We start from the raw sequence: 14,099 nt of genomic DNA on the forward strand, positions 1-14,099 counted from the left end.
ACAGATACTACAATCTATATCCAAATCAATATCTTCAATTAATAAGATGAGAAATACAGTCTGATTTTTTAAATGATCCACACCTCCCAAAAATCATGGTTCCCATTTAATTATGAATATTATCATAAGGTGGTTGTATGTAATGATATGTGTTGAGTATACATCGATTGTGTTATAATTATGGTTGAAGTGCAATCATGATTATCATCTTATCGGAAAAGGAAAAAGAAAATGAAAAAGATGGAAACCCCAAACCGATACTATGGTTGGCAAGATCAAACTGCCAGAAACTTTCTTCTTTAATTCTAAAGGTAGTTACGTTGACTGTTTATATATATATATATATATATATATATATGTGTGTGTGTGTGTATATATATATATATATATATATATATATATATATATATATATATATATATATATACTTATTGCTTTTTGCAGAGTTGGTAACATCTTCAAGAAAAAGCAATATAATGCATGTAATCCCATGACAGAGATCTTCGTTGTTCCCACGTTAATTCTTTCTTTTAGTTTCAATACTGGTGAGACTGAAATGTTATTAAATATGTACATTTTTGAATATTAAAATATTTGAATATATTTTGGATATATTGATATTATCTCATTTGTTTAATTAGATAATATAAAAAGAGTTTGAATCTATATATATCAAAACTTTTCTATCCTAAAGTTATAAATATGACCTCTCATTTCTGTGTAATCACATGGAAGAAAATCATGTAAACACTTAGGATACATCCTAGAAAGCTTTGAAGCTTATTTAGAGATTATGATCATGAAAATAAAAGTCACATGATCTTGAAAGTAAAAGCCCCCCATGAAAATCATGCTTATATATCATGTTGATCCAAACCTCCTATTGAAGATCAAACCATTTGAATCTGGAGGCTCTTCAAAAGAAAAAACATATAAGAGCGTTCAAGACATCAATGGTACTTATATGGTTCTTTCCTCTGAAGGGCCTCCGGATTTAAATGGCTTCATCTTCAATTTGAAGTTTGGATCAACAATTGAAAGATAAGAAGAAGAAGAAGAGATATTAGATTTATTATTCGAAAATAATTAAAAGTTTAAAAATGTAATTTTTTTAAATTATAAGTATACCCACTATTTTTTATTTTGCAAATATATACAACATTGTTACATATTATATCATAACATTTACCTTATTATATACTCCGTATTATTTATATTTATGTTCTACAATGTCATCATCATGTCTTTAACTTACTGTGGGAAGAGGGGAAGAATGTGAGGTTTATGAGCAAGGGTCATGATAGTATCTTACAATTAGCTTTTTGTGAAGTTCATGCAAAAAATTATAGCAAAAAGCATGATGATGAGATGTAGACTAATAATTGTATGTTTCCAAACTTTATTCTTTAGGGTTTTCTTGGCCACAACTCCAAAAACAAAATTCAAAAAGATCTCCTTTTCCCTCCTTTGAAAGCTGCATGCTTTTTTAAACTCCATCTCATGAGTGTTGAGAGTCATCTCCATTTTTTTGGAATCAAAGAATCCAATCATGTATGATAGCACATCATATATCTATACATACATTCATGCATACACAAAAATGCTGCATTCATCTGCCCAATTATTTTTCTTTTCTGGTAAAAAATATAAAGGAGCAACTTTTAATTGCATCAAGCATTCAAGCTTGTGTCGCATTCATTCCTCATTTTTATTTTTATACTATGAAAAAAGTATGACAAAAAAAAAATCAATTACAAGGTAGAATCGGGGTTAAGCAATTTCTATAGCGTTCACCATACATAAATATAATTATACTGTTGTAAAATATGATGTATCCGTGTGTGAACAATTGTATCATTCTGATTGCAAAAGGTTATAGACAAAACTATTTACATGAAAATAAAGAGAAGACCAACTACAAAGAGAATTATCAATCTTTATTATTCATCATTCAATCCAATATATACATGATGTAGAGAGTTGCAGTATATATAACTATAAATTTATAAAGGATGACAACGTATTATATAATATAATATCTATACTAATGTCCACATATATTTATTTATTGCACATCCTTGGGGCATTACTATATTATACTAATGCTTCGTAAAAAACCTCACTAGAAAAACTCAATAAGAAAAACCTAGTTGAGGAAAAAAATACATGATATATGTGTGTTCGTATGTTGCACTAGCTGTCTCGTTAATTTTTTTAATTAATTAAGAAAACTTTATTAAAACTCAACCAAAGAAAAAAAAGAGTATAGTGATTGGTCTTCAAGACTCAATCTTGAGGATTGATTCAAGTAAATCTCATTCACTTGAAAATAACAATATTCAAAGTCCACATGTTCTAATATAAAAACTTTTTTTTTTGAAAAAAGTGTAGAAATGAATTTTGTGAACAAATATGCTAGATTGTCACTAGAGCGGACATTTTGTATAATAATATCATGACTCTTCTGGAGCTCACGTGGGTTGAATATTGACATATATTTTTGTCAAATATTCCTAAATATACCCATTTATCATTTGTGCAATACAAGCTTTACTGTACGCATACAGGGCATTGAGGGTAAAACATAGCATAACTAGTTTAGGACTTGACATTCATGAATCAGGGTTCACCTTACATTGTGGACCATGGTCCAAAATGACATTCAAATTTTGTGTCCGCAATTAATATATTATATGTCTACAATTAACAAATTATATGCATATAAATAAATAGAAAGCATATAATATGTTAACTGCAAACACATATACAATTAACATGTTATGTATTTGCCGTTGACGTATTATGTATCTGTAATTAACATATTGTGTGCCTAAATTTAACAAATCATGTACCTTCAATTTATTTACAGATACATAATTTATTAATTAAAGACATAATATATTAATTACACATACATAATTTTTGAACCAATGTCCACCGTACAAGATGAACTTGGTCCATGATATAACAATTGTTTTTTGTACTTTGTCGGCCCAATACATTTTTTTTTAGAGAGAGAGAGAAGTCGGCCCAATACTTTTAAGTGCTTAAAATGCCATATTGCAAACCTTTTATTCAAGAAGAGTTCATAGTTGAAGATAGCCCATAAAAGAGCACTCTTCAAAGATGTCCATATAATCCATATATGGCCAGCACAATTTGGTAAATTATACTATGGATTAGGATCTATATTGTAACGTAAATCATTGATAAATGTTTATATTGTAATGTAAATCATTGATAAATGTTTATTTTTAATATATTGAAACTTTATTTTTAAGTAGTGTATCAAGAAATAAACTTTTAACATACTAACAATGAATATTCGAAAAAATAAATATTTAATGTACTAAAAATTAATATTCACTATACTGAAAATGAATCTCTATGCAATTGTTCTACCTTGCAAGGTAGACTATGGTTCATGGTATAATTATTGGTACAATTAAGACAAATCATTACCATGGTCGACAATGCAATGTGAACTATAGATAAATAGTCATTTATTGAAAGTTCATTTTTAATATATTACAATTTTATTTTTAAGTAGTATACTTAAAAATGAATTTTTGATATAAAATAAATAAATTTTCATATAATAAATGTTTATCGTATTAAAAATGAGCATTAAATATATTAAAAATAAATCTTATTTTAGTGATCTGGTCCAATTATAAGGTCAACCGGTATAATGATTCCACAATTAGCATGTTGCAAGGACTTCACATTCAAAATTTTTGAATAAGGGTCATTTGTGAAATTAGTTTTAAGAACACATGGAAGTTATTCAAACCCACCAAATCCCTATGATTGGCTAAGGATATTATTGAAGGATATTTTTCATTATTGGATGTTTAAAACTTTAAATAGTTGGTTGATAAAAAAAAAGCTTTAAATAGTATAAAAAAATTATTACAATTTCATATTATAACTAACTCTTTTTTTCTTTCAATTCTTTTTTAAAATAGTCTCCGCTGAGACCTTTAACATATTCTTATTTTTAAGAGAGGTCGAGTCAAGATGAAAATGTACGGAGTAATACTTATGCTGGTAAATATAAAACTAATCAGTAATAAATTGTTTGTTATTTATAAGGGAAAGTACATGTAATACTTTTGAAGAAAAAAATGTAATACTTTTAAATCAAAATGTGATATTTAACGATTGAATAGTTACTTATGAGAAAAGAGTGTGATACTACTCAGGGATAAATTGATTGGTTGATGCTTATGAGAGAAAATATAATATTGTTGAGGTATATAAGAAGATTCAAGTGAGAATATGTTCCCAAATAAAAAGTGAAACTAATAATTTCATTCATCTATCTGATCTGAGTAGATTGATGGTTGAATGTGACTTGAAAATACAGAGAAAATGGGCAGTGTCAATTTTATAATTATTGCAAAAAATTACAAATTTAAAAGTTTGCAATAATTATAATATTAACACATGTATTTTACTAAAGCTTCAACCATTAATGAATCTTGATTGATCGCTGAGATCAGTCCTTACTTTTTATGGGAGGAGATTATTGTCATTTGAATTTACTATGGCCCTGCTTGGTAAATGACTGTTACCCGATTGAGTTAGCTGATTGTAGAAAGTTGTTTGGTAAATTAGTTGTTAGCTGATAATTGTTTGGTATAATTTATTTTCTCATAAAAGCTAATTGAAAAGGCTGCTTTGAGTAGCCTTTTGAATTTTAGTATTTTAGAGTTATAAAAAGCTTATTAACCAAACAACTAATAGTGATTAAATAAGCTAAAATTGGCTGATAGGCTGATTATTTACCAAACAGGGCCTATATATATTGTCAAAACACTACTAGTTCAACTCCTAGCAAGACTGTTGATTTGATAGCTACAAGATTACTAGTTCGACTCCCAGTAGAAGATGACTAATCTATGTTAACAATATGAGATTTATTTAGTACAGACCCTTGACTAATAATTGCGTATTTTTCTGGTAGACAAAATTTAAAAAAGCACTCAACCATGTGCTCTCGAATACAACAAATTATAGAGACGCTCGACCAAACTCTTTCATATGACTGAGATGGAGACATGACAACCATTTTCCTCCAAATGAAAAAATGTGGAAGTCAACTACATTACATTAAACAAATCACGTTATGATCGTAAATGGAAAGTTAATTCTGCCATGCACCCTATGAGACTTTGCACCCACCTAATTAAGAAAGACCAAACATAGCCTTACACGCTAGTAAGAAGTTTAATTTGTATGTTTTTACATGAAACATTAAAAAAAATTATGCTTAATTTGTATATAAATATAAATGATATAAAAATGGGCCGTGGTATACAAGTTACGTTGATTGAGATTGTACAATATTATAATTGAAATCAATACATTACGTACGCTAATTGAATTCATATGTTATGTTAATATGGATATATACTATACTATTCTTACATAATTTTTACGGATCAACAGTGAGTTGGCTTATTCCGGTGAGGAAGAAGTTTTTTTATTTTTTTACCCTTTTTGTTTTAGTACTACTGACTCTGTTGCAATGCAGTATCTGTTCATAATTACTTTCTTAACTTTAACATATTGAAGCATAAAGAGCTAATATCATTTTTACTGAGATTCGAACGCACAAACTCCTATATGAGAGTGCAACTTAGAAAGAAGTTAAAATTTAAATTATTTAACTCATTAATTGTGAAAGGACAAAATTATCCTTGAGAAAATGGAATGACGATACCACCAAAGTCGAAAGACGTTGCTGATATTTACTCTCTTAAAAATTAAAACTCTAATCTCTTAAAAAAAAAAAAAAAAAAAAAAACTCTAAGGAGATGACCGGAGTGCAAAAAATGTAAAATTGTGTAACCGACAGGAGTTGGCTCTAATGCTGACGTGGCGAGATAAGATTGGAAATTCCAGAGGCATGGGTCCCACATTAGTAAAACTCCGCCCACCTAACCTTTACAGGTTGACTGTTTGGTCCCTCCAGATCACGGGACTTCATCATTCTGTGTTAAATGAGTGGCAGTGAAGATAGGGTCTCTGTAATTGATTACTCCCAATGATTTCATCTTTAATTTCAGAGAATTCAAGAAACCCACCCACCCACCCACAAAGCCTTCCCAGTTTCCTCACAGGTATGTGTTCTAAATCCTACTAGAATGAAAAGCTAAGGACTTAGTCGAGTTTAAAGTCTAGATTTTGCTCTTTTGTTTGGTTGTTGAATTGGTTAGTTCTTGATTTTCTGGTCTGCTCAATCTCTGCTCAGTTAATTTTCTTTCAATTCTGAATCCAGTATGAATAGCTATGTTGTTTGGAGTTTCATAGGGAGTTTCTATTTTAAGGAAGCTATCTGTTTGTTAAAGTAATGTTTTTTTACTTCTGCGATTCATAGTGCCCTCAAGATTTACTGCTGAGCCATTAGCAGATTTGAGGTCTGTGGTGGTTGGATTTACAGGTTACTGAGTTTTAAGACCCATAATGGGTTTAAGTTGAAAAAATGTTTTCAAGATTTAGTAAGGATGAAGCTCATAGAATGCAGATTGGTAAAGCTTATTGTTTTGTATTGTGATTATGGTTTGTAATTATGGATTGGCAGCTTGGGAGGGTGCTAAGATTTGGCCAATTGTACCTTCAGCCTCTCCGAGAGCACCTGCCAGCCTTAATGAGCCCTGGCTCTGATACTACTTTGATAGAATCAAGCGTTTACCACTATGTCAAAAATTATACTCGTAGTTAGTAGCGAAGGCACAACTTTATTTCTTTATACTGTCACATTTTCGAGAGGCAGGTGCTAGACTTGGCCCTTCAGCCTCCGTCTAACAATCCCTTAGATGTGATGGACTTGGCCCTTCACCGGCCTCCGTCCAACATGTAAAATGTAGATTAGTGAACGCAATTCTAATAGTCTAGTTAAAAAATAGACTTGGCCCTTCATGCCTCTGCCCAACAATCTCCCTAGCCACTTGGCACCTGGTGCTAGACTTGCCCTTCATCGGCCTCCGCCCAACAACATGTAAAATGTAGGTTAGTGAACATGATTCTAATAATCTGGTTAAAAAAATCCTTTATCAATGGTAATGCATCAAAGAAAACGGGCTGACAGTTATAATTTGATATTGTTGCCAATTCGAAGCGTTGGATGAGATACTTTGTTGTTGCTGTTAGAACTTTGACATAATAGTGTCTTGTTAATAGCTTATCTTCTCCGGTATACTCTCACCTTTTAAACTGGATGTGCATTCTCTTCTTATATGACTTTGAAAATCAATGGTAATCTACGGTATGAGCATTATTTCTATTTGATTTTCTATCAGCAACCAATCTTGGCGTAAAAATTGGCAATGGAAGAAATGGATGCTTGTACTCTTGGTATTATTGATCGAGAACCTATTAAGATCTTACTAAATGAAGGCCCTTCCATTGAAGCCAAAGACATGGAAGAGGTAAGAAGCTCGATGGAAATTTTAAACCGAGTGGACTTGGACTTGGCGTATTCTTCTGAGAAGTTGGTGAATCTTGGGAACCTTCTCGTGAATGTGAGGGCAAAACAAGATGAAGTTGAAGCATTGGCAGTAGCGAATGATGATTCTGTGGATTCGGTTGAGAAAGCATTGACGTTGGATCACTTAAATGCTGTTCTAAATTCCGAAATAAGACAGCTGGATGAGTTTTTCAGTAATCTTCACGATATAATTCTCGATGCCCGCCAAAAGATTTCTTCGTGTGGGAGGTTGAGCGAATTGGGTATAATAGTGGAGAACAAATTGCACGATTCCGAAGAATCGTTGGGACAATTAAAAGAACGTGTTATGAAATTGAAGATGCAGCTTGCCAATGCATTGCAGATTGGCTCTTTAGGTTCAAATCAAGATGAATGTAAGTCATAAAACATCGATTCTCTAACATTGATGTCTCGGTTTTTTTTTTTTTTTTTGGTTAGCTAAAATGTTTAAAGCGTGACAGGGAGACTCGGGGTGGCTCCGAAGCCTCAAGTGCAGGCAGCAGAGCAAAAGCGTGTTCTAAGAATGTTGGAAAAATCTCTTGCAAGAGAGCTGGATCTCGAGAAGAAAATAACGGAGATGAAACAAAACGAAGACGATCTTAAATTGAAGCTAAGGTTAAGAGAACAAGTCGCTTTTTGTATGGAAGAGGCCGCTGAGGTGATATGGGGGAGGTTTCTAGAGGCAGAAAACACGGTCGAGGTGCTAATGGGTATATCAAAAGAGATGGCGGGCCGACTCCAGATCATTAATTTCAACCTAAACGGTTCCCTTCAAAGGGAGCACGAAACGAAATTGAAATTCGAGGCTTGCCAGCAGCAGCTAAATGCTAAAGATATTGCCATTCGGAAGCTCAACGAAAGCATTGCACAGCTTAACGCCGAAAATTCTGAAGTACTCTCTTTGAAACAAAATGTCGAAACTTTAGAACAAAAGTTGAGTGGATCCGAGTCTCAACTAAGGAAGGCAAATGCATCAATCGAGGAAAATCGGGAGCAAATTAAAGAAATGGAAAGCGAAATAGACTCTTTGAAAGAAGACGTTTATCAGTTGGAGAATAGGGCTGAAAGCGCAGAGGCAAAAGTGGCGGAGCTAACCGAGACGAACTTGGAGCTAAATGAAGAATTGGGGTTCCTTAAAGGCAGTAACGATAGTAGTACAAAAAAAGTGAGCATTCTCGAGAAGAAGATAAGAGAATTGGAACTTCAACTTCAGCACGCTAAAGCGTCTTCCGAAGCAGGCCAAGAGCAGCAAAACATGTTATATTCTGCCATCTGGGATATGGAAACCCTAATCGATGAATTAAAACAGAAAGTTTCGAAAGCAGAAAACAAGACGGACAGTGCAGAGGAGCAATGCATTATATTGTCCGAAGCTAATTTAGATCTTAACAAAGAAATCGATATCCTAAGGACGAGAGTTGAAGACTTGGAGACATCTTTGAATCAAGCTGCTGTTGAGAAAATGGCAAGTGCAAAAGACATTAACATTAAGACCAATTTTATTATGGATTTGGTGATGCAACTAGCAATAGAAAGGGAACGAGTGCAAAAACAGGTTTGTTTTCTGCTTATCTATTCCTCCACTTGATTCCGAGTCTGAACATAAGTTAACTTTCTTAGCGGAACTGTTCGGGATTCACATTCACATGAAACCGACCTGTTTTCTAATTGTTGCAGTTATGCTCTTTGAAAAATGAAAACAAAATGTTGACCGGGAAATTAAAGAAGATGACTTTGGAAAATGCATCTCCAACTGGTGTTGAGAGTGGAGATGGTGATGATAAAGAGCCTCCACCTTTTACAGATAATTTGGCTGGTGCTACTTGTGTAGAAACTCCTCAGGAAGTGCCGGTAGAATGCCCTTTGAGAAGCTGTGAGGTATATGTTCTTTTGTGCCCTTCAATTTTGTTTTTAGTAAGGATATATGGCTAGTAACGAAGGCCCACCACATTTTTGAGAGGCAGGGTGCTGGACTTGGTCTCTGTCCAACAATTACCCCCGCACCTGCCAGCCTTAACTGGACTCAAACCTGTGACTTGGCTCTAATACACTTGTTAGGATCAAACGCTTACCACTACGTCAAAAGTTATAGCTAATAGCGAAGACAGAACTTTATTTTCTTATATCGCCACATTTTCGAGAGGCAAGGTGCAGAACTTGGCCCTTCAGGCCTCCGCCCAACAATCTCTTACCCACTTGGTGCTGGACTTGGCCCTTCATTGGCCTTCGCGACAAATTCATGTGCTCCATCTCAACTAAAAGCCTAAGTTGATAGTTGGAGTTGGATTGCACGTTTATATATTATATGCTCAACACGCCCACTTAAGTGTATGAGCTCTTTGGCATGAGATTGGCTTTGATACCAAATTGAATCATGTGTTTCATCTCAACTAAAAGACTAAGATGATAGTTGGATTGCACATTTATGTTTATATGTTATATGCTCAACAAACAGTTCATGCTTAATAACTAATCATATGAGATGGTCTTTCATCACCACATTAAATCCTCGTTTTGCATGATTTCATATCGAACTTTCAAATGAGAACTTTGTAACCTATGTGCCATTTGATTTTGCAAACTACTCTTCCTTCTACCAATCAAGTCAATCTTTTTTTGTTATCTATTTCTTTGGATAGTCCATTCTGCTGCTAATATCTGATTTAACTCAAATAAGGTGGAAGAGTTACCCGATAATCAAACCAGAGAAGGGATGTCTTCCTCTTCTGCCAATACAGTTCTAGAGCCAGAGGAAGTCGAGGGAGCAGCAGAGGCAAGGCGGCATAAGAGCAGAAGGTACATATATGTTGCGATTCTTGGCGTATTGCTCTCTATATTAGCACCATTTTTATACAACCGAAGATCTTCTTTTGTTAACTTTGATGGTTGAATCATGTTGTGCGAGAAATTCTTTTAATTTGTGTAAGTAAATATTCTTGCAAACATTTGTACAGCATTATTAGTTCATTTCACATTCATAAGCTTTCTTAGGGATGAAAAATACAAGAGAAAATTGGTTTTTTTTTTTTTTTTTTTTTAAAGTTGTTGTAACTTTGTACCATTCCACTTCAAGAGATGTGTTGGTTGCTGTGTATATTCTATGTGGGAATTCTCCACTCCAAACCAAATGCTTGTAATGAATTTTGGTGTTTTTATTTATTTTATTTGGAAGGAAATGTTGATTTTTTACTTTATTCTTTTATTTAGTGTTTTTGTACAGAATTAATATATATTCATTGTTGTTTATTAAAAAATAAAAATTACTCTGATAGTTTCTTTATTATTTGACATTGATTCTTGCGATAGTATCATCACAATTCATAATGATCACCAAAAGATGGTTGATTAACATATTTTTTAATGGTGTTGATCAATTTCAGATTATTAGTGTTGATAATACTGAATTCAACTATATATGTGGTACATATAATTGCACTAAATATTATTGCCACCAATGCTTATAGGATTCATTACAATAAAAACATAAAAAATATATGTACTTGCATTTGATGGGTACAAAGTCAAATGAGGATTGAGAAATAGAACAAAAGTGGAAAAAGTACACAAGGGCGGAAGGCCAGTTTCAGACCTCGCCTGGTAGATTGGGACGCTACCATCAACACGACCAATCTTGGTCTCCTGTGGGTTGTACCTACCGTCCAACCCGGCAAATTATTGCATGGACCATGGTCCACACAGCTGTGTGGACCAAAAATAAAAAGTACATTATTTTTGTACTGAAGGTACATTATTTTTGTACTGTAGGTACATCATTTGATAGAATATATCAAACAATGTACCTTCAATACAAAAATAATGTACCCTAAAATAATGTATCTACAGTACAAAAATAATGTATCTTCAGTACAAAAATAATGTACTTTTTATTTTTGGTTCACACAGCTGTGTGGACCATGGTCCATGCAATAATGATTGGTCCAACCCTTAGCCCGGGAGATAGCCAACATTATTGGCGAATGGGCTGCCCAACAGTAGTGAGGGCGTGCCCAACTTGGCCCACCAACTGCCCATTGATCCGAATACTCAAGCAAATCCTCCTCCCACCCAACTCAACACTCCACGAGCCAAGAAGAGAGCTACACCAAGGATGGGGCCCCAACACAGGGGACTCAAGATTGTCGCGAGGGGTATGCTAAAGTTGAGATGGTGAACTAGGCCAAAGGACCTAAGGAAGATGGGTCTTCTAAGAAGCCCCAAATTGAGAAACCACCCAAACCGAGCGAGAAGGCAATAGATCAACCAGCAGAGAGGTACCCTGAACGAAGTGGGAGAGCCGCCCTAGAGCCAGAGTCTTCATCTGGAGCAAACCTTCGAGGTTATACCCACCAATGCCCACGACACCGATACCTTTGACACCATTAACCCAGCAATCAAGTGAGGTGGAATTTTAAAGGAAGTTAAAATTGTAGGGATGTAAAATAAATTTAAAAACTAAAGGGTATTATATTGGTGCCAACAAACCTTACCAAGAAACATGGAGGACAAATAAAGAAACAATTCAGATTTATTTCAAATCAAATAGTTTGTTGCTGCCCAGGATCGAACTGGAGACCTTCAGTGTGTAAGACTGACGTGATAACCACTACACCACAGCAACATCTATTCTAGAAAGTTAAGAACAAATTATTTAACGGCTGTTTGGTTCGTGGAAATATGCATGCAGAAAACAGAATTTAAATTTCGATTTCATATTCTATTTGGTGGAAAGAAATTAAAGAAAAATTATATTTTATTGTTTTGTTAGTTTTAAAAAAATGCTATATAATAATTAGTATAAATATCCAAATCTCTGCATAATAATAATGTTATTAATGATATATAAGGGCAATAATAACATATTTACTTTTTTGAGTTAATACTCAGTTTAGTTATTGACTATAAAGTGATTTTTCTCGATTTAGTTCTAAACGTCTTTTTATACTCAATTGGGTTAGTTATCAATGTCAAGCACATTATGCTCAAATGGCATATGTAGTGAACTTTCTAACTTTTTCCACCTAAGTATTGTAAATTAGTATTGGGAAATTTAAAGTATCAAAGGGAACCTTTGAGATTTTTCCCTCAAAAGAGGAAAAACTGAACAGAACTGTTGCTGCCCAGGATCGAACTGGGGACCTTCAGTGTGTAAGACTGACGTGATAACCACTACACCACAGCAACATCTTTGTGAATTCAAGAAAATTATATATAAATGTTGTTTCGTTTGTGCAAAGATGCATACAAGAAATAAAATTTAAAATCCATGGAAGTGAACAAAGATTTCATGTTTTATTCCGTGTGAAAGAAATTAATGAGAAAATATATTTTATTATTTGGTTAACTTTTAAAAAAAAATTGTTATGTATGGTCGTACGGAGTAACAATTAGTATTCCTTTCGTCTTATTTTATATGTCTATCCTAGTTCGGTTAACAAAGTTTGAATTAAGTAATTTTGAATTCAATTTTCCATAACATTAAGTTTAATATTAGTTAGTATATAAAATTAATATATTTAGAGACTACATGAAAGGTACTATAAAACACAAAAATGTAATAGCATCGTTGTCAAACATCTTGATTTTGAATGTTTTTTTTTCTCTCCAACAGGTCCTACAAAAAACCAAAGTCTTGCATACCTTAACCTTCTCTCCTCCACATGGCGTAAAAACCTGCAAAAACAAAAAACAACTAATGTGGATGCCCTTAGGCCTTCCTCAATAGTGACCGGTTTTTGAGGAGTTTTTGCAGGTGCGATTAGAAAAGAGAAAATGAGGTGAAGGAAAAAAAAAAGAAAAGGAAAAAATAAAACAAAAAATAAAACTGAAATAAAAATATAAAAACTGGGCGTGCAACTTGCGCACAACGCGCGCGTGGAGATGCGCTGCAAACAGAGATGGGCGCCACAATTCCTGCAAAACACGGTTTCTTGCAGGGGTTCTCTCTCCTCCTTCTCACTCATCTACCTTATCTCACTTTTCTTAAAATTTGTGTAAAATTCCCTTAATGGGAAAGACCTTAACTTTTATGGGTCGCATTTAATTTGTTCTCTCTTGGAATAAGTGCTTGCAGCTTTTAGGTTTGCAAGAGATAGAATTCCAAATGAAGTGGGAGACAATGAGCTTATTTACAGTAGTGTCATCAAGTCAATAGGCCTTCATCCAATTATCCTTAAATTTGCCTACCCATAAACCTCATCATCCTTTTACTTAGCCTAACGTGGATAGAGTGAAACAGGCACGAATAAGATTCATGGAACCTGATGATACGATGTATTCCGGCCCCAAAAAAAACAAAGAAGAAAACATGGAACCAGATGCATATATATATATGTCTATCCACAATGTAGGATGGAGTCAATGGTTTAATTTGTTGTTATTTCCCATCAATGATTACATATACTGATGACAACATTAGCTTCACTTGTATCAATGGAGTGTTATATGTTAGAATATATACTCCCCTTTAATGATTTAACATTCCATCTTTGCTATTTATTAAACTTATCACAACTAAAAAATTTAAATTCTTTCGCACAAAAGTAAACGTTGTTTTTTTTTTTTTTTTTTTTTTTTTTTTTTTTTTTTTTATTGTCAAAATCATTTT

At 33.4% G+C, this 14,099-nt stretch overlaps 1 protein-coding gene and 2 non-coding genes across 3 annotated transcripts; 1 reads left to right on the forward strand and 2 right to left on the reverse strand.

The window, feature by feature from the left end:
• The first annotated feature begins 6,061 nt into the window (after nucleotides 1-6,061).
• Nucleotides 6,062-10,671, forward strand: LOC116004643 (WPP domain-interacting tail-anchored protein 2-like). The gene is made up of 5 exons (XM_031244769.1): nucleotides 6,062-6,128; nucleotides 7,308-7,869; nucleotides 7,957-9,050; nucleotides 9,173-9,373; nucleotides 10,173-10,671. Exons 2-5 carry the CDS (start codon nucleotides 7,335-7,337, stop codon nucleotides 10,383-10,385), a joined length of 2,043 nt encoding a protein of 680 aa, XP_031100629.1. The 5' UTR covers nucleotides 6,062-6,128; nucleotides 7,308-7,334; the 3' UTR covers nucleotides 10,386-10,671.
• Nucleotides 10,672-12,040: 1,369 nt separating this feature from the next.
• Nucleotides 12,041-12,113, reverse strand: TRNAV-UAC. The gene has a single exon. It is a non-coding gene; the product is annotated as a tRNA-Val (tRNA).
• Nucleotides 12,114-12,603: 490 nt separating this feature from the next.
• On the reverse strand, nucleotides 12,604-12,676 carry TRNAV-UAC. Its single transcript has one exon. It is a non-coding gene; the product is annotated as a tRNA-Val (tRNA).
• Nucleotides 12,677-14,099: the final 1,423 nt, after the last annotated feature.

This window comes from Ipomoea triloba, chromosome 14, assembly GCF_003576645.1.
Source record: "Ipomoea triloba cultivar NCNSP0323 chromosome 14, ASM357664v1".
NCBI lineage: Eukaryota > Viridiplantae > Streptophyta > Magnoliopsida > Solanales > Convolvulaceae > Ipomoea > Ipomoea triloba.